At 32.3% G+C, this 22870-nt stretch overlaps 1 protein-coding gene across 2 annotated transcripts; it reads right to left on the bottom strand.

The window, feature by feature from the left end:
* Positions 1-5922: 5922 nt before the first annotated feature.
* LOC143078834 (E3 ubiquitin-protein ligase TRIM56-like) lies at positions 5923-22033 on the bottom strand. 2 transcript variants are annotated; one of them, XM_076253822.1, is made up of 3 exons: positions 21803-22033; positions 9648-10885; positions 5923-7346 (listed from the first exon to the last, which is right to left on the bottom strand). In XM_076253822.1, the coding sequence occupies exons 2-3, from the start codon at positions 10881-10883 to the stop codon at positions 6687-6689; spliced, it is 1896 nt and encodes a 631-aa protein (XP_076109937.1). In that variant the 5' UTR covers positions 10884-10885; positions 21803-22033; the 3' UTR covers positions 5923-6686. The 2 variants fall into 2 exon arrangements, with proteins under 2 accessions (XP_076109937.1, XP_076109938.1); XM_076253823.1 differs by lacking the exon at positions 21803-22033 and adding an exon at positions 16583-16718.
* Between the last annotated feature and the right edge of the window lie 837 nt (positions 22034-22870).

Genomic DNA, 22870 nt, shown 5'->3' with positions numbered 1-22870 from the left:
TCGTTAATAATGATCTATAATTTTCATATCCCCAAACTTTTTCGCGTGTTTTTTTTAAAAGAAACTTATTAACATGCTTTTCCTCGCTAATATCTGACTCTTTGTGATACTAGGTATTTCTGACATATATCTATTCAACGATTTTCGGTACTTAACCATCTTCGGATTTCAAATGATTGGCTTTGAGCGTTCCTGATGAAGGTAAATCCAGAGAAAAGCGCTTCGGACGCAATAAATTATTAAACGTGTTGTTACCAAATCAAGGACCCTTGAATCTTAGGTGCTGTAAACTTATAAAATAAGTAATCCAAGAAAAACAAATACATAAAAATAGTCCGCAAGTGACTGAACAAACCATTAATTCACGATATGATGTACGTCTTTTTTATACAAGGACTTCTAACATGAAATCGTTGAGCCTGTATAAAAAAAACTGTGGTATGGCCCACAAACCAAATAACGTATAAATTTCCATCGATACAGGAGGTCACCATGGGTCCTTCAACAATGAATAAAACATTTTTTTGAATGCAGTCATTTCAGTTTCAATTGTAGATGCATCTTGAATATCGTGAAACATAGGAGTTACCTTTCTTTCTACATATTCAGCACAGCATGCAAGACTCGGAGAATTTGTGGGGACTCTTTTTATGCGCAAAGGGCAGCTCGACATTCTTTCATCGAAGCATCAACGTATTGAATGTATCGTTCGTCTATAATTAGACCACTTTATAGTTCAACTTTTTTATCTCACATAACCAAACGAACATCTCTCAACAAACCTCAACAAAAGATTTTGTGAGGACTTTTCATTGTTCAAGGACGTTTTGTTCTGATTGTTTTCACAATCACACAATCAAGTAGCAAAAAAAAGCAGAACATATACTAGTATCACTGATGAATGGTTTTTTTTTTAATTCACTGTCCATAAAATGTTTAAATCGTTAGAAATATCAAGTTCTTCTACCCTTAGGCATAAATGGCCTTCGGCAGATTTGATACAATTTGGGGGAATATTTAGTTGGTTTTCATTTGAATTACCCTTTCTTATTGCTTTTTATTTGGCATTCCAACTCATTACTGTTTTGATACAAACCCACTGGTGAGTCTTTTGTTAGAGAAATATTTACCTGGTATCTTTGATGAGTTTTTCGTCATACTCGTATATTTGTATTAACTGTATAATAATTTTGGAGGTGAAATGTAAAATAACAGAAATAGTCCGGAAAGTCTCTAATCAAATGGCAAAATAAAAAGCTGAAAAACATCAAACTTTCAAATTCCTGACTTGGTGCAAGCTTTATATTATGTAGAAAATGGTGGATTAAAACTGACAGCTAGCTAAACCTCTCACTTGTATGACAGTCGCATCAAATTATAATATGTCGACAACGATATGAGATTAAAACATAGAGACATAATATGTAAAAATTACAAAAATACGGACACAGCAGTCAAAATTGTGTTAAAATCTTAATCACTATTAAAGCAAACAAATATGTAACAAAGAAATACTTAAAAGCATATAGACAAAGCCATGGGAAAACATGATAGACAAGAAAAAGGCATATAGACAAAGCACATAAGTAAAAATGAAAGACAAGAATAAAAAAATGATCATGGAACAATAACACAGTGAAGGGATGTTTAAGTACATACAGAGTCACGTCAAATGGTTATCACAAAACAGACTTAACATTAAAAGTAATATTCATAAAGACAAATAAAAGAATACTTTAACACGTAATTAAGATGATAAACAACATCCCTACCCAGAATATATACTTCAAGACCATCGTGTATTATTTGTGAAGTTGAAACGGAATATTTATCAACAAGGTCTTGGTATGTTCTGATGAACTTTATTAGAAAATGACGAGTCATTCTTTGACATAACCCTGGTTCATCAACTTTCTGCTCAGACACTGGTTATCTTTTATATTGATACTCAGGAGGAGGAAATTGATAATTTCAAAACAAAAATCGTCTCGTTTGACATAATTTCTGGTACTTAGATGACCGCTTATGTCAAGTTCGAGGTATATTTCTTATTATGAGGCAGAGCAAACCGTGTCTGTTGTTTTTCGTTTTTTTAATTTCTAGTTCTTGAGGATCTAACTCAGTCAGAAAAGTGTTGATTGCAAATGGAAAGAACATCATCAACATTTCTGAATATGAAATTAAATGATCTGGCTTCTTTGGTCTTTTGTTTTCGATATGTATCTGATGGAACTCATACGAAAATAAGAAGAGGTCGGCAAGGAGAGGCGCACAGTTCGTTCCCATATGAATGCCGACAGTTTGTTGAAGAAGTCTACCATAACTCAAGAATGGTGAAAGTATCGCCAGCCAAATTCGGTGTTGATCTAAGTTTTGTGGCATTAAGCATTGTGTATAAGTTTTATACTTCAGTTTCATTATGTATATCTGTTATATTCATTTGATAAAATTTACTGTTTGCAATAGCATTAATTGCTCTAAATAATAAGGATGTTCTTATCCCAAGCATAAAAACAAAACCGTATTTAAGTAACCTTTTTCAACTTTTGATCTTCAGCACTGTACAACTTTGTACTTTTTTCACTTTCGATCTTTTATATCTGGGCGTCACTGGTGTGTCTTATGTGAAACCTGATGTTTTTTGTTATCCGTTAATCATGTGTTTCTTTGTCTAATACGTTCTCCTATTTATTTGTATTGTAGTCCTGTAATATTATGTTGTCATTTCAATGTTATATTTAACATAGCCCTTAAAGTGCGAGGTTTGGCATGCCACAAAACCATGTTCAACCCAACATTTTTTCCTTTAAAAATGTCCTGTACCAAGTCAGGAATATGGCCATTGTTATATTATTGTTCGTTTCTGTGTGTGTTACATTTTAACGTTGCGTCGTTTGTTTTCTCTTATTTTTGAGTGTAATTTCACATTGCGATAAGACGTGTCACGGTACTTGTCTATCCCAAATTCATGTATTGGGTTTTGATGTTATTTTTGTTATTCTCGTGGGATTTTGTCTAATGCTTGGTCCATTTCTGTGTGTGTTACATTTGAGTGTTGTGTCGTTGTTCTCCTCTTATATTTAATGGGTTTCCCTCGGTTTTAGTTTGTTACCCCGATTTTGTTTTTTGTCCATGGATTTGTGAGTTTTGAACAGCGGTATACTACTGTTGCCTTTATTTATTACATTTAGATAATGCAAACTTAAGTAATTAGAGAACGAAAACGAGAAATTATGCATTTTTTTTCAATTTGTAAATGAACATCGTTCTAGAACCGAAAAAGTGACGCCACCATAATTCAAACTTGCTCTGTTTTTTTTTTTTTGTTTTTTTTTTTTTTTGTGGTAATAACCATAGGCATAAGTTTTTAACATTTGATAAAGGCAAAGTAAAGTAAGTTTTTACGGAAACTAGTTTTGTTCGGAACGTAAGTACGGACATATGTATAGACAGATGGACGGACGTTCAGACGAACAAGGGTTACACTTAATGCCCCCTCATAATAATGAGAACAACACGTTATATATTTCGTGCATCCGAAGCGCTTTTTTTTTGGAACCTGGGTTCAGCAGTGCCTTCATTAGGAACGCTCAAAGCGAAATATGTGTGAGCCAATACTTCATAAGAACTGAAATACTTTTAAAAAAAAAATAGCCAAATCATTCTACGGTCAACTTTGCCTACGGAGGTTAAAACCTTAATTTCTTTATAATTTCAAAATTTATAAAGGGACAATATAAGAAAGGTTTGTAACAAATCATGTGAGTACCGAAGTACTGACAACTGATCTGATGATACCATGGGGGCTGATAGTTCATCAGCAGAGGTATCGAACAATATATCAAATTAAATCTGAAACAAAGAGGGCGAAAACCATCAATAGAGAATAAAAATAATCAGATATAAGCAAAATACAAGATACACTTTATAATAGAAAAGAATATGACCTCATGAACGGTGTGCAACATGCCAAACTGAACAATTGCATTATGAAACTTCATGTCTATATGAATCACGTACCATCGACCCAGTTACATAATTGGTTTGACATAACTCAGTATATATATATACTATAAGGTTCATTCGTTTCAATACTGAACTCTTAACATCCTGCGGTTTTACAACTACATGTAGTTACCTATATATGGTACAATCGTAACGTAAATGATATATACTTTAAAACAAATAATGTAAAAATATAAATGGAATTTTACTTTGTACTGTCAAGAAAGACAAAAATGAACGTAAAATTCATTTCTTTACGTGAAAATGAATATTCCGCTAGAGAGAAACAATACTCCTACCAAAACTCTACATATCATTGTTTATGTGTACTGTGTTCCCGTAATGCAATGTTGTCATTTTTGTGGTATATTTAACATTGCCTTAAAGCGCGAGGTTTTGCTAACCACAAAACCAGATTCAACCAACTTTTCTTAAAATGTCCTGTACCGTCAGGAATACGGCAGGTGTTATCTAATAATTCGTTTCTATGTATCATGTTGCATTGTCGTTTATTTTTGTTGCACAGTGTTATGTTGTTTCGTTGTTTTCCTTTTACAGTTATGTGTTTCCCTCGGTTTGAAACCCGGATTTGTCTTCTCTGTATGAATTTGTGACTTTTGAACAGCGGTATACAACTGTTGCCTTTATTTATGTGGATATAAATGTAAATCAGGCAGTATCACATGTACCCATGGTTTTGTTGCTTATATCCTGCAGTCCTTGTCCGTGCTGAAATACAACAGTATTTTAGAAATAGCTAAAATAAATAAAGTAAATACAAGTTAATTGTTTTATGTGTTTATTGGACGGAATGAAAATATCATTGGACGGAATGATGTATCACATAATAAACAACCAACAAATGTGCATTATTTTCTACCATATAGACTATGTCACACACTAAACAAAAATATACATAGATCTAGCAAAACTCAATAGTATTTTTAGGATATGTAATATGCCTCTACATGGCAAGATGGTTGGTTAATGGTTTATAATTTAAATATAATGATTAGGGAAATGAAATATAATAATTGCACTATTTTTAATATTAATAACATGATATAAACTTTTAAATGAGTCATCATTGTTTGTTTATCAGATCAAAATGAGTTTTGTTCACTAGAAGACTTAAAATTTACATATTCCTTTCGTGACACTGTTAAGATCACAGATACTTATTGAGTTTGGCAACCACCCGTATTTTACTACGAACATTTTTTTAACAAATCACATTGAACAAATGCAATAACACCCGAATACAAAGTTCATGCATTGAATAAATAAATATAAATATAAATTAATTAAGATTGTATATTTGATAATATACGTGAATGAAAAATATGTACATTTGTGTTTTCAAATTATAGCACTCTTTTCTTGCGTACAAAGTGTTTAAATAAAGTCAAAACGTCTTTGAGTGCCATGCAAAATCTTTGCATTCAGCAGCTATCATCTATTGATGACGTACTTATGTATGTCAAATTATTGAACGGAGGTTAATTTTGTCGATAGGTGATAATCACAATTCTACGAAAATACGAAAATATACTTTGTCTTCGACATATATTAGATGTAATTAACTCCAGTCTCGTGTATTTAAACGCAGTTTAAAAAAATAAATCCGTGAATTCATCTTTGACTATAGTTGCCTTTCTGACTTGTCCTAATATTGCAGACTTAAAAACTGGCCACCACGAAAAATCCCAAAAATACTGAAGGTGGCGCTAAACACCAACAAATCAATCAGAACTAATATCCAGTTAGTTTGAAGTTACGGCGAAACGGTACATAAAATGGTCAAGTAGACAGTTTTGTCGTTGCCAGTTTTAAAATATTCTAAAGTTTTCTTATTAAAAGATAAAAAATAACTTTGACCATTTCGGCACTAAGTAACAAATTCAAATAATATTTAAAAAAAAAGCTATTTTCAAAAGTGCATACATTGCATAAGAACAAAAAAATATGAAAGGTGCACTTCACATTTCCTTAACAATTTCATCTCATGTATGAATATGTTGAATTTTAGATTAGTAGTTTGATTGACAGAAGAGCAATAAATTAAAACTAAATTACTCAATTAAATTTATAAATCAGTCAAAAGTGATCGTTATACAAATATTGACAGTACAATTTCAAAAGTACTTGGATAAGATTAAAACCCTGAGTGAATTAGTTTTATAGGAATTTTATTTTAATTGTTATATATTTTGTTGAAATGTACATTCTTAAATTATATGTGTAACAAGGACAAAATATCTAAATCATTCTATTTTATCTATCTCAATCATTCTATTTTATCATTTCTAAAATATTCATAAAAGAAAACTTTGTCTACAATGAAAATTTTAGCATGTTAAAACTATCTACGATCGGTTTCTTACGTTATAAAATTACATTTTGGCAATGAATGAAAAAGAACTCTGTTGTACTTATAATTATGTTACAAAAAGGCATTTAGAGGTATAATATATAATTATCACACTAGAAAAATTATAAGCTGTTCTTACAATTTTAATAATGTATGACTTTACCGAGCATTGATTGTATATAAATTCTGATTATGAAGCTGTTTTTTTCCTACTCATTTCACAGCTTTTACAATGTTACTCTATTATATTCGCTACGGTTTGCTCTGTTAAGTTCTGTATTCGTTCCGCTTGGCTTTCTTTAATCATTTTTCAGGAGTAACTGAACACTTTCACCATGCCATCATTCTGAACGATTATCATCCTATTGCTACTGCTGACTTCTATGGCAACCGGTTTGTCCAATCCGCTCTCGTGTCCCAAAACATTCCTTTGAAAGACTCCATCATTTGTGCAGAGTTGGACCCTATTGTTGCCATTGTCCGCAACAAATATGTTGCCAATTTTGTCAACACTAACACCCTGCGGTTTCTTTAATCCATTTCCACTTTCTGGTCTGTACTGGGAAAGTACACGCCCATAGTTGTCAAATGAAATGACTGTACCCTGCTCTACATCCGACACAACAATAGCGCCATCTGGTGACACAGCTACATAACGTGGCTCTCTGAAAAGCGGTGTCCCAACAGTATCTGAATGTATGGAACGAATGACTTCCCCGCCAAGTTGTATGAGGTCTACTAAGCAATCCCTGATAGAGCTAACCACTAAAAAGGAATCCTTGAACGAAAATGCAATGCCATCATACTGCCTTTCTGTTTTCGCACGTTTTAGAAGCTGCATTGATTTCCGGGTTGACAAGAAGATAATCAACTTCCCAACCAATGTAATAGCAACGTCATCATTGCGTCCAATAGTAGTAATATCACGTGGTTCATCTTCAAGTTGTACGTAGTCCACTAGATCTCCAAACTGGAATGTAAATTGATTTATTAAAACGAATGGTACTCCAAGCCAGAGCTAAATCATACTGATAAAGGTGTCTAGCATTCTTTATATAGATATAAGAAGATCATACAGTATGAGTGCCAATGAGACAACTCTCCATCCATGTCACAGTAGGTTTGTAAAAGAAAACCATTAAAGGTCAAGGTACGGTCTTCAACAAGCTTTAGCTCACATCGAACAGCAAGATATAAAAGGCCCAAAAATTACTAGTGTAGAAACCATTCAAACGGGAAAACAAACGGTATAATCTATATAAAAAACGAGAAACGAGAAACACTTATGAACTACATCAACAAACTACTGAACATCAGATTCCTGACTAAGGACAGGTGCAAACAACTGCAGCGGGTTGAAACGTGTTAATGGTACCAAACCCTCACCCTTATCTGAACAATAGTGTAACATCACAACATAGAAAGACACCCTATAAAATATCAATTTGCCTGGATACTGATTGAGAAAAACATCTAAGATCTAAAGGCCTTACCAATCAAATTCTATGTTTGACATCAACTGTTCATTCTGCCAAGAATGCCATGTGTCAAACAAACAAAAAATAAAAGCAACCAAGAATTAAACTGGTGTGACCTAAGGATTTATCTACTAGAGGTCAATACAAATCAGGTTCAACAAAAGTTTACTTCATTTTACTCTTGTCTATAGTTTCCATTGGTTAATTTATCCAGTATTTGATCTGAAAGAATATTTCGAAAGGTCACTATTGGAGAAGGTTTTTTTTTTTATATTTTTCAGCAAGATTTCAAGGTTAATGCATATACGATTATTGAAACGTTAACTGTTATGTTATCTCTAAGGCTTGGGGAGTTGTTTTGAAACAACAACAAAAAAACAACAGTCGGGATACCAATGAATACCACAATTACTTCAGTTATATCTTCTATCAATTTTAAGAACAACGCTTGTCAAATGTCCTTGTCTGAAAACGAGAAATCTGATACGTATACGAGACTCAGAAAGGAAACTATATAATTGCTACTTCTTGCAAAAATAAGTCTAATGCTAATATTTACACATGGGTAGACAAACTATATAAACACACGAACTTAACAATTATAACGATGATTACACTGTAATAAAGATAGTTTAACTACTGCTCTGACATGTCAGCTTAATGGTCGAGACGTTGTTACTAGGTTTCAACTGAGTGTGAAACAACATGGTTAAGGGACATAAATCATGTATTTGTTAGTAGGTTTGATTGTAAGTGTTTTTAAAACATCCTTCTTTGCTACTCCTTTTAAATAAGAATCCTTAATGTTATAAACCACGACACTTGAACACTTGGGTTGGGCTTTTCTTTTTCGATCAAATTTAAATACTTTAATATATATTTTTTATTTGACAATCCCTGTGCAGGTTAAATAAAATAAGTGCTTCGAACTAAGAAAATCAATTATGTTGTATATTACACTTCGAATTGATTTACGTATAATGTATATATTGTATTTTACATTTCAATTTATGCATGCACATGCACTTCTACTCTCCAGTTCTTGATAAGAACAACATTCTCATCGCCAAAATAATATGAGAAATATGTGTACTATAACTTACTGCGACTGGTGCAACACGTGGAACAGGATCTGCTTACTAGTTTCGGAGCACCTGAGATCACCTCCAGTTTTTAGTGTGGTTCGTGTTGCTTAGTCTTTATTTGTTTATGTTGTGTCTTGTGTACTATTATTTGCTTGTTTGTCTTTTTTTTTTTTAGCTATGGCATTGTCAGTTTATTTTCGATTTATGAGTTTGACTGTCCCTCTGGTATCTTTCGCCCCTCGTTTAAGGACTATAGTTTTGACCACTAATACTGTATATGGATAATTGCATATCTATTGTGCATATAAGAATAGTTTTAAACCGTGTATGCACAATTAGTTGTAGTTCCCATTTTATTTGTGATTTAAAAAAACTTGAAAAAATGAGAATCTGTTTAAAAAAAAATTGTCGCCACCTAGACAGTTGCATGTATATTAGCGTGTTCTTTGATACTTGTATTATATCTGTGTGCACACAATTATGTCTTACTTATGTGTATGTGTTTTTGTGAGTGTATGTTTTTATCAACACATTTATATTATCGATTTTAAGTCCTCACAAATTTGAACTGCCTGACAATACCTTTTAAACGAAATCTAGGATATATACATCTGATTACACATTTGTCTTGAATACTTTTATTGGGTTTAGGGTTGCTATCTTATTGGCGTTTGCTCTACAACTCTTTTGATTCATTTGAACCCTTACCTTGCTAAACTTCTGAATCCGTCTGTTTTTACAATCTGTGACAATAATGTCATCCGTATGGGTACACGTTACGCCCCAGGAATTTAGACCAATAACATCGCTACTGTCATCTATACTCAGATTCCCTACTGCTTTAAACTCTGCCATGAAACTGTCAACATTCTCAGCAAGGTCAAAGTTTACTTTCACAACCATACTTTTAGGGTCAAGTTCGGCAACTGATCCCTGGCAAGAATCTAACTGCTTCTTTACTTGGTTGTATGCCAACAGAATATCTACATCACTACCATATTTCATTAATATCTTCATTCTCTCGTGCGCAGCTTGAATTGTTTTTGTCCCACTTTTCCTAGGTTCTATCCTTCCATTTAGAATTTTGCGTGCTTTGTATGCAGTGTCTTCTAACTGTCTTAATAACTTGTCTTGTTCTTCTCGGACTTTTTCGACGAGGGAATTACACACCGAAATGATTTTGATTCGAGCACTGTCAATACTAGATTCTAATATTTTATCATTTTCTCCCAACCCGTTTGTTCCATGGACCGAATCCTTCAGTGAGTCTAGCCTATCCATAATATCTTTAACATCCGTCCGTGACGTCATTGCGTCTGCAACTGTTATTACATTTTCACATCTTCTGTGTGAAACAGCCATGCATTGAACGCACAATGGCTCCCTACAATCTACACAGAATAATGTTATTGTTTCGTTATGTTTACCACATGGAACTTTGTTTTTCTTCTTCATCAAGTTTTCCAGAGGGATCTGTCTCAATTCGTCTGAGCGGAATACTACATGGTTCGATGTTGTTTTCCCATGAACATGAACTTTAAAACAAGGATCACAAAGCGCATCAAAACAGTCCATGCACCAATTTTGAGCTCCTATCTTTTCCTCTCTACGAACACAAATATCACACATTTTGTCTAAACTCGAGGCAGCTACTAATTCTACTAATTTTTCCATAAAACTATCCATTGGAAAAGAGGCAGCATATTGCCCTGGTAACGCGTCGTTCGGAACATCAATTTCCATATCACATGTCGGACAATGAAAAAATCTCTGACCATTGCTTCCGATTGACTTTTTAATGTAAGCTTCCAAGCATGCGCTGCAAAACGTATGCAAACAAGGTAGAGAACGAGGTGTTACGAAAGTTTTCGTGCATTCTCCACATAAACTGATGTCATCTGAGAATGCATGGCCATTTTCTAAAGGTTTCCCGTTCGTAGCCATGTCTGGAAAATAAACGAAAGAATATTAGTGAATGTGCATCCAATTCTTTAAGATAAAAACCATATTAACATAACAGATCTCAGAACCCATGGTTATTTTCTAAAAGTTTCCCGTTCTTATCCATGTCTGATAGAATATTAGTGAATGTGCATCCGCTCCTTTTAATATATAAAAACCTGAATAGAATATAGGTAATACTTAAACAAACAGCAGTATCTATCTCCGTATAAGCTATGTTTGTTTTTTTCTGTTTGAACATGCAGATTGTACATATACCTTATGCACTCCTTTGTTATTACTTCCTAAACACTTTCAATTTATCAGTAGTGGTACATTTTATGTATATATCATCTATGATACATTTTTTGTTGTCCAGTACCTGTACACCATCAATCTAGATATAATCTTAAACAACTGTTTTCATGTATAAAATCGTTAATATATTCTAATAAATTTTTAAATGGCGATATTAAATTAAAGTTAATGGAAAGTTGACGCTCCATTTATTAAGGATGTAATTTACTTCAGAACAAGTGGGAACATGAACGTTAAAATAATTCATTTTACGATCTTTTCTCTCTATATTTTTTGCACTTGACATTTAGTATGTTTAAAGTAAAATAAAAGTGAAAAATATAAACATGGACACTTCGTGTATTCATGTTACTGCTATAACTTGGTTTCGTGGAGTAGTCACAGATATAAAAAAGAAACGAACGGGAATAATAAATGACGTCTGGTATTGATTTGTGTGACAGCAAACCTTCAACACAATAAAACCATAAAATACACTAAGGTGGTTAAAGTCTTCATTTACAGAAAACAAGCGTATATTATATACGTATGTCAAGTATAATATAGAAATCTCAAAGTCCAAACACTTAATAAATAAACCTAACAGAGACTTGGAAAAACCTGCCATCAACAACCAATTTTTTAAAGTATTAAAAACTAAAGCATAGAAGAATTGATATAACAAAATGTGCACTTTATTCTCAACAATAGACAATTTCTTATGAGGTACCTGACTGTATAGGAACACCCCAAAATGAGACGAGGTTAAACTTTTGAGACTCTATTCTCTTCATCGTTATTTCTATCGATAGAATAACACTAGGAATAACAATTGATGTGAATTTCAGGTTTAAAATTACTTTTGCATTAAACCTAATACTCAATATGTGCGGACATATAGCTTTTGATAACGAAATATGAACAACAAACAAATAGCAGTTAACATGAGAACCCTCTTTTAGGAAATCATACTTTTTCTTACTTTATACACGTATTGTTATACGTTGGGGTAGGAGTGACTTCATTTTAATACCAGAACTTCTAAACCTAGATTAAATCGAGTAAAATAAACAAAAATACAATGCAGCCTTCAACTGAACAATTGATAATAGTAGTGCACCTTGTAACAGAAAAATACTATTCAAACTTAATATTAATGGATATATGCTTGATAGAACAATATCGATAAGAGGCGTATTTGTTATATGATTTTTGGCCACTGTACAACTGCCATGACAAAGGGTTGTATATCAAATTGTGTCAATTTTGATCGAGTACCATGATAGATTTTGTATATTTTCGTCCATTAAAAGCACCTGTGTGGCAAAGAGATCAATTGATCTTGAAATATAAAAACCACTGTCAAACGAGATCATCAAAATATATAGTAAAATATTAATGAATGATTTATTTATAATTTGTATTCCGGACTGATTCTATTGAATTTACTCAAACATATCAAAATTAAATAGAATGATTAAACCGCAAACTATTTATTAATTGATTGCTGTGATTTTACGTCCCAGCAGCACACACTTTACGTCCCAGCAGCACACACAACATCAGCGCGCAATAAAATTGTGAATGGAAATGGGGAATGTGTCAAAGAGATATAGACAACAAACCGACCAAACAGCGGAAAACAGCCGAGGCCAACAATGGTTCTTCAACACAGCGAGAAAATCCTGTACCCTTAGGCGTGCTTCAGCTGGCCCTTAAACAAAAAGGTGTGCTAGTTTTAAAACACTAGTTAGTACACTTTTAATTATTAGTTGCATAATATCTAAACGGTAGATATTTCATGCAAATACTAAACAAGGGCAAAGTAGTAAGAAATTGACAACTGAATTTAGTCTGTGTGATGAGAGAAGTTAATTGATTGGAACTGGAACACATGGGTATATTGGGAATGTATAGAAAAAAAGGTACATCACGGGCTTAACCCTAGGAGGAAAGAACCTTTCGCCAAATAAGACCAGACGTAACTACATCATAAGCATAGGTTTATCGTAAGACGAAGTTAGTCTAACAACGTGTCAATTCTGGTGCAGACTACAGCTGACAACACAAGATTACAAAACAATGTAAATGTATAGGTCTTTACTGCGGATCACTACGAGAAAACCTGTGTGTCTTTCAAAATATACCTTTAGCGGAGTATTGCCTTGTGGAAGTCCAACAACTAGTAACTTGTCAGCAACTTTTAATCGTCTGGTATAGTAACTGCACACATTTAGTTTTCCTAAACTTCATGAATTCTGCCAATACTTAAGAATTTTGTGAATCGATGATCAGGACCCAAGTGTCAATTATTACGTCGATAAATCTAACTAAATTCTAAAACAATTATCTATTACAATCTCTTTTGGTTTAAATGAGGTAAGTTATAAAATTCTTTACCTTGTAAATTGTCAAATTAAGCAATTATAGAAATCGTCCTTTTTTATCTTTAAAAAGTTTTAAATGACAAAATATTTAAACACAAAAATGTATGTAAGGTATATTTCTTTTATCTCTAAAAGGTTATTAAATGGAGCCCAAATACTTATACTCGTACACAATTGAAACTGTTGTAATATAGACAATTTTAACAGATTAAAAAACAGAATTAGTAATCTGATTATTCTTTTAAGTTTAAATGAGGAAGGTCACGCAATTAGGGAGCACTTGAAATACCAGTATAAAAGTTTATAACAAAGCTAGCTAGCCTTTATGTCGTTTTAACAATAATTCTTCCCATTTAACATTATTGGGGTTATTATACATTCATTCAATATGAAGGGGGTAAATAATTCAAAGTTTATATAAAACATATATTGACGAAATTGCACTTGTCTGTTTGATCAAACTGACAAATGATATGATAAGAAAAACACATGAAAGAAACTTGATGTTTGTACACATGGGTGTGATTATATGGGATTTTGATTGTTTGTAAAAGGTATATGTTTTAAAACTTTCCTTCAATTTTATCGATCATAAGACAGGTACGTGTCTGCGGTGTTCTGTAAAACGTTTGTCCATTAAATGTGTCAACGGAAAGTATTTATTAGTTAGTAGGTACTAATATTAGAAGATGTGGTATGAGTGTCAATGAGACAACTCTCCATCAAAATCACAATTTGTAACAGTAAACCATTATAGGTCAAAGTACGGTCTTCAACACGAGCCTTGGCTCACACTTAAAAGCAAGCTATAAAGGGCTCAAAAATTGAATAGTTTAGAACCAGTCAAATGAGAAAAAGTAACAATTTAATCTATACAAAAAACAAGATACGAGAAATATTTATGAACCACATTAACAAATGAAAACCACTGAATATCAGTTTCCAGACTTCGGACAGGTGCAAACAAATACAGCGGCTTGATACGTTTTAATTTGTACCAACCTCCTTACCTAAAAAAATAGTGTAAAATCAGAACATAGAAAGACACACTATAAAATATCAATTGAAATTGTGTAGTTTATTCAAAAGACAAATGTCATTAAGCATGTACAATGTAGGCAGTTTCAAACGCGCATTATATGACATGCGCATTACAATGGCCGGACAAATAGCCCTGGCACTATTCGTACCCACTCCATACAATGTATGTACAAATAGTTATATAAAATGGAGAAATCACAAGTTAGTTAGGAACAAAATTAGAAATTACAATCGTCATACAAGTTTATTGCGATCCAGCTTTTGGCATAATACTGGTAGACGTTTGCATAAAATCATATACTCTAATATTTCTTGAGCAAGTGTGTCTATTTAAGTATGTTTTGTTCTGATGGGTTGGCCAAATCAGTCATGATGTGATATACGTTTAAATGCGATTAACGATGTCATGTCTTGCAAACCAAAAACCTCATGCATTAAAGGATGCGTAGCAAATCTACGGCTTTAGTATAGCTGACGAAGAGTTAAAACGTTAAGTGAACCATCAGAAAGAAGAAAATCAGTTAATGAAATGTCAGAACGCAATTTAGAAAACTGTAGTGAATTTCTAGAATGAAAAATGTCAACAGTTTTGAAAACTGTCGATGATGTCAGAACGAAATGTCAGAAGTAAGAACATCGATGTGGCAAACTTTTAGTGAACTGCCAGAATACAATAAAATGATTATATTTGAATAAGACTTCTACCAGATGTAATTACACTTCCCTTAATGTATTTTGATCAGATATTAAGAAAAGAAATTATAATTGTTTTAATGTTGACTCATAGGCGGATCCACCGGGGGGGGGGGGGGGGGGGGGGGGGGGGGGCTTTCGTGGGAAAAATTTGGTTGATTATATAGGGAATCATTGGGCCCCCTTAGGAAAAGTTCTGGATCCGCCACTGTTTGTTGTCACGACAGCTAACCTTTATCACTTTACTGTTTACTTTAAGAAAAAATAAAATATCATTAAACCATGCTATTCCATTTTAACTTGGGAAAAATATGCAATTTTTTTTATTGCGATGTTATACCAATTTTTAAGTTCTATAAGAATTTAAGTGTAAACTAATGCGTGTGAATCACACAACACAATTGATAAGCTACCCCGCATGACCATTTCTATTTGTACAAAAGATAAGTTAATTTCATATGAAAATATGTTGTTTCAAACTTGCCATACCTAGCTCATATAAAGTTTAAAAAAACAAAATCTCTATTATTTTATTATGTCAAATGTGAAAAGTAATTCGCACAATCCTTCAATTTCACAGTATTGTCATATTTAATAGATTTAATTAAAATATATGAAATATTTACTTATTGTATTTGTGGAAGTGATTCGACAGGGGTGTGCTGTAGACAATTAAAGGTCTGTGACTTATACAAGGTACTTCTTGTTGACGTTTTAATCGTGTTCATTGTATGAATTAGGTCTCGACTTAGTATAAACTAATGTGCAGATCAAATTTCAAAATCAATGGTATTCTACTATTACATTTTTTATTGAAAAGCCATTTAAAAGTCTGACTCTATTTTCTTGTGGTTTAAGATGGAATTGTTTTGTTTTTTTTCATTCACATATTTTTTTACAAAGAGCAGATGTATTGAGAATTAAAATGGTATGGATATTTTAATAGATTATATAGGTCTCATGTTGAGGGGAGCGAACAATTTTGGTGATACAAATGTAGTAAATCCTATGAACGAAACCTTTGTTATATGCACATATGGCGGCTCTTTGTCATAAAATTGGAATCAAATTGTATTCAATTCCGGACTACATAAGATGTCTTCAGCACGAATTTGAGGTTACTACAATGACCATCAATCAATAGTAGGTCAGAGACCCCATGTGTTTCATTTAATTTTATAGAGAGGTAATAAATAACCTTTTTTGCTTATCCCTGAATTGCTACAATCAGAAACATATAAATACATATACATTTTCTGCCACAATACTTACAAGGAAACTTACCACATATACTATGGTGTCTTGATATGTTAGAATCTCAGAAAAAAACTACAATGCTTAAATGTTATTGTCATAGTAACTGATATCGCGCGAAACTGTTGAAAAATGTATTAAATCACGGCGTTTGTATTTTCATCCTGTACGTACATGGCAAGGTACTTTTGTTTAATTACCAAAACTTACGTCCTTTAAGGTGTATGTAATGAATGTTTTGTATTGAATTATTGTTCACCTATTTAGAGGTGTAATAGATATGCATGTACTTGTTTATGATAGTTTTAATTTACAATAAATATAAAGCTTTATGTATCACATGTGAACACTGACATTTTGTTTTGCACACAATTACATGGTTCTATGATATGGATTTTTTTTTTTTTTAATTAAATTGGCAGGCATGAATGGAACCGTTTCACTGTCTGAATAAATACACAAATTCAATGGTTTATATTTCGTCCTTATACTAATACATAAAATAAAAAATTTAATGCAGATGAAACTTGATGGATGGACTAGGGGAATGGATAGCAGATGGACACTAACAGAAAGTTGTTTCGTTAAAATCATATTATATCTCCTTATTTTTTGCGCTGTACTTAGTTAAACTTAAAAAAAAAGTAATGGTTGCTAAAAAATCATTTGAGTAGCATTTTATAAATCGAATGCATAAAAGAACATTTTTGTTGTTGACTTGCACCTTTTCTAATGAGGAAAAACAATCCTAAGAGATTGTGGCAAATAAAGCTGTGTTTCTGTCTAGTTTTGTAAAGCGTGTGTTTACCCATTTTCTTCTATTACTAAGTTTGCTAGCTAACAGTCTACAGGAATACATGTTTCGACCCATCTGCTAAAATGTTTACTTATTCTCTGTCTTTGTTATTAGTCATAAATGTTGCTTACTTAGTAAAGCAACAGAACAACTTCTAGTCTTTTGTTTGACCGGATATCAAACATACACACTATCCTCACTTAAAGCGAGTTCCTTGTAACGAAACCATTAAGGCAAAGACAAAGTAACCTTCCAAAGGTACATAGACGTCAGTATGATAAATTTAGTTCTAAAATCTATACAAAAATCAAGAACATTCAAATCACATGTTAAATACACTACGATAGTACCATGACATTGTTTAATTCTACCGTAGGAGACCACACCATAGACACACGTGTATACATTTCACTAACAAATTAGCACTGTATTTATAGTCCTTTATACAAATGTTTTTTCATTGTACTCTTTTATTAGTTATTACTGTTCAAATGTTTAGACAATCGCAGATATGGCTCATCGATGACAAAGCATGATTTGACATGAGCGAAGACAGACCGGTAAATTTCTTAAACATTTTGTTATAAATTAGTCTTGAATTGGTGTTACTTGGACCATCAAAAGTATCCATGATTACTGTTATAAGAATCTGAACAAAGCAAGGAGTGTAGTAAATGCACTTAAAACTATAACTCAATAGCCAAATGTCCATATAATATGATCAATGTCTTAATTCTTCGCAGTCAATTCAATAAACTTTAAATCATCCTTTGTTCAAACCAAATTCCGCATCACTGACGAGCTCGTGGTTCCTGAATTCTAGACAGTCGTATTAACATGAAAGAGGCCGAGTAACCTGTTTTACGGTCATTTTGCATGACACAGAGATAAGACTAGATGTTTGTGTACCAAAATTTTCATCTGCGTAATTTCTGACTTGGCCTTAATTCCTCTTATACAAAATAGCGTTAAAACTATTGTCTTTTGAAAAACAATCGGATTTAACATGTAGTAATTATAGGTAGATGGCCTTGTTTATGTAATCATATATCAAATGTTTAAGTCATAAGATAATGTTTCCACGAAGAGATGTTTCATGCCATGTAAAACATTCTGTACTTTTCACTTTTTGGAGCAGCCAACATTTACATAGTTGGCATGCTTGGTATTCAAAACACTTTTCTGCATTACTTCTGGTGACTAAATGAAGCTGATTATGGAGTTAGCACATAACTACGCCAGAGAAGATCATTACATGCATTAACAAGCACCTGTCTCCAGGTAGATATCAATCAATGAATAACTAATCATCACTCGATAGTCAGAACAACCAAAGTGTCACAATGCAGACTTCCGTATGTAATTTAGTAAATTTGATTAAATGACAACTGTCTCGTATCAAATTATCTACAGATATACAGAAGTAATGAAAACGAAAACACGACGAGTCATTAAAGGCTTGGAATTAATTATTAATATGAGAATTATTAAAGCATAAACGGTTTTTGTATGTCTACAATTCAGAACAGATTGGTCGTAAAGAGTAAAAAAAATAAGTTCTCGAATTAAGTCAGTACATGGTGAGCAAAGAACTGGTCATATGCACACAAAAAATGACATCAAAATATCTGAAGGAAATATTTTTAAAAAACCGATGCTGTAGCAACTGGCGTAGGCAGGTCAACAAAATTGAAGCAATGACCATGGTGCTTGCTCGCTAAAAGATAAACATCTAGTTGTAACTCAAAACCACAGAAACTAGTAAACCTCAGACTGCTTGGCTGGTGCTAACTTCAGGGACGTTTTATAAATCACTAAAAGATATTGGTATATATGTAAAGGAGACAGATAAAACTGTAAAATTTACTAGAGCACGGTCACAACTGATAATAGACTGGCCCGAGACCGGATGCTTTTAAGCAAGATAAAAACATCACGTCTATATATAACCGATTTTTTAGAAAACCTTATCAAAATGACATTAAGACCTTGCACGTTTATTTTATGTCAACCTATTTCTTCAAAACAAACATTCCAATTTTTCAAGGTGGTTCTATCTCTTGTATACCAATAACTCATAAGTACGTGTCCCTTGAGTATGTACCACTTGAAACAAGAACCCCATCATTAATATTAACATTGCATGACAGTAAGACTCGGGGAGAATCACAATGGTCAAGTAAAAGTTATAAATTCTATAGGTTTGTATAGGTGATCTATAGGAAGGATTAGATGTACAGAGAACAATGCAGACTATCTTTTCAAATGTAAAATAAATCATTCAAATTCAAATAAATAGTACTAGCAACGTAGGTATTGTATTTACCGAGATGTCCCACCAGGTAAAGTAATTGATCCGTGATCTGTGCCTTGTCAAGGCACGAAAAATTAATCAAATATTTATAAAGGTTAATACGTATATAACCCCTAGTTGACAATTGTAACAGTTTAATCTTATAGATAAGTATAATACTTTTCTTATACTGTTGTGTATAACTAGAAAAGGATCAGCAAAGGCGAGGTGTTTATTCAAAAGATCTGTTCGGTTGGACGATTGTTCTTATTGTGCTGTGTGGTCTCAGATGAGATGGTTTGAGCTACATATCGTCCTTACCATATGAACAGTATATGACAAAGAAAACAGTATTGTCCGAGGCAACTGCCCGAGTTCAATATTGATTCCCTTCTCCTTTACATTCTCAATGAATTTGTAATACGGATTTGAAGAAAGTAGTCAGTATGGGGTTTTATCAAACAAATTCAAAATTATCAGGAATTCACTAGGACAGGATGTTAATTGATAAAATCATGTACTCAAAACCCTGTTCTTACATAAAGTCTCCAAGACTGATATCTTAACATAAAAAGCAATAATAAAGCAATTTATGACTTGGTAGAATACTGAAAACACTATATAGATTGGTTGATACATCAACTATAAGATCTTTAAATAGGTGATTAGGACGCATTGATTTATCAATTAAAATCTGCTCCTTGATGAATTAGATTCTTTCATAATTTAAAAGACGGAAATACTAGCAATACAACCACGATAGACATCACTTCGGCAAAGACTATTAAAAAAGAAGAGAAAACACAGAAACAAAGAAGATTTTAAAACTCATTAGTTTACAACGTTCAAAAGATAAAGCAAACTTTTTGTATCATACGACATTTTAAAACTCAAAATGCAAGCATACATGTATACAAGATACTTTAGATTTTTCAAAATTTCAATCTTAAAATGTTTTTATTTGTGTAAGCAGAATTAAATAAGTCATGTTTGTATATTATATAATGTTTATATACACTGTAGAGTGTCATTCAATACTAAATGTTTGTTTTCTATTGTTAGTATTTGTTTGGTCGAGTTCGTGTCACATGAACGTCAGCAGTCAATAACACCTTCTCCATGTCAAGAAACTTGCAGATTTACAATTTCAAGTCATCAAAATACATTTAAAATATACTTTTATTTAGTATTTACAGGAAAATATATGCAGTTTATTAAACAGATATGTATCGTTAATCGTTATATTTGCTCTATATCTTCTCGAAGGTTTCTTTATTTGGCATATTGTATGTGCTAAAATCTTTATTTGGCATATCGCATGTGCTAAAATCTATATTAATTTTGGGTCTCCTTAAAGAAATGTTATTTTCCTTTAAAGTACATGAAGCGTGAAGGACTCTAATGTACTTTTTCCACAACCAATGGTTTCTGTATGAAATAACAGCACAACTTCCTTAATAAAACGAATGCATAACTGTGCTCAATACAATGAACTATTGATTTTCACATGAATGAAGCTTACATGTTATACATGTAATATGCGGTTATTTATGTACAACCCATTACTAAAGGTTTTACCATTAATTACATGCCTCCACTGAACATCTACAAAGGTATCACCAATGTGGGCATGGTATTGTATGATTGAAATTAAGTTCCGACTTGAATGTGGTTACATTTTCAAAGACGTCCGCTTAATTTAGGCAGCAACCATTTGATTTTCTGGGGGGGGCTATGGTTTTTTTTGGAAAAAAAAGTTTGTTTCCAGTTTTTGGAGAAAAAAATAATTTGTTTTTGGTTCTGAGAAAAAAAAATTGTTTGTTTCACCCTCAGCTGCCACTATATGTAATGCTAAAATTGAAAGAAAAAAATTGTTTTCGACTTGTCGCGAAAAAAATAGATTGTTTTTCGCCGCAGGCGAAAAAAAAAATTTGTCCAGAAAAAAAAACCATAGCCCCCCCCAGAAAATCAAATGGTTGCTGCCTTAAACATGAAATTTGAATTAATTTAGTTTACATGTTAATATACGAAGAGAATATATAAACATATTTGGCAAATATTTATGTAAAAATATTAAAATGCTTGCCTTGCATTTACAAATACATGTATGATACCACATTATGTTTCCAATAATTTTGTATTTACAGGTGTATCGACTTACCTGTCGTTTTCTAGTCAATGATCAGCTGTTCTGATGAAGATGTAGATTCCTTATGAACATACCATTAACTGAATCTGACAGACAGATATAATGGCTGATGAATCTTATAACAATCCTTATTCACACATGCAAATTGTATTGAAAATTTGACCGAACGGTAAATACCACGTTCAAGATTTAAATGATCAACGATCAATTGATCAAGTTTATTACCTGGTGAATTCAGGTAGAAATTTCTATAAACAAACATGTACAGACAGTGACTTTTGAGTAAGGAATAGAAGGACCAGAGGTGCGGTTTATCGCTTGTTTTGATCACATGCTTTCATATATATTATAGATTCTTATAAAAGGTTGATTGATTTTACTCAATGACAATACCGTTATGGCTTGCGGTTTGTTAAAACTAACGGGCAAATGGTAAAAATATCTTCGGATTTACTTTCTTTTATCGGAATTTTTAAACTTTAAATCATTAAAATATTTCTTTTCAAAATGGTTTAAAATTTTACACCTTCAAATTTTTAAAGTATTCAATGCTATTTAAAAGATATCAGGTTCGAACTAAGGAAATTCAATTGTGAAAAAAGATTTATGGTGTATGCTGTGTAAAAATAATTTGTTTTCATACTAACTGCAGAAAATATTTATTGTTAACATGTAGATTTATTCAGATTTCTTTCAATGAAATTTCAAAAGAATATAAAAGAAAGAGATAAGCTACCTTCACATTTTTGCTATCTCAATGATAAATGTGTCAACTGATGAACAGAAATACAAAATAGATATTTCAGTATAAGAATGTTTATTATATCATATTATATTATATTACCTTAATGTTCCAAAAATATTTACATCATGAGCAAAATATTAAAGTGTTGTTAAATGCAGAAATTATATGCAGAATCAGATGGATATTTCTATAAATTAAAATTAAGCTCAAAGTTGAAAGTACAAAAAAGTAAACTTTTCCCTGAATACCAAGTGAATGAAACAAATCCGAATTCATTAATGTTTTCGGAGGCAAGAAAATGAATTTCTTTATTCGAGTGTTAGTGACTTGATATT

This window comes from Mytilus galloprovincialis, chromosome 6 (assembly GCF_965363235.1).
Source record: "Mytilus galloprovincialis chromosome 6, xbMytGall1.hap1.1, whole genome shotgun sequence".
Taxonomy (NCBI): Eukaryota; Metazoa; Mollusca; class Bivalvia; order Mytilida; family Mytilidae; genus Mytilus; species Mytilus galloprovincialis.
Note: the sequence above shows the minus strand (reverse complement) of the source record. Positions and strands in the feature narration are given on the sequence as shown.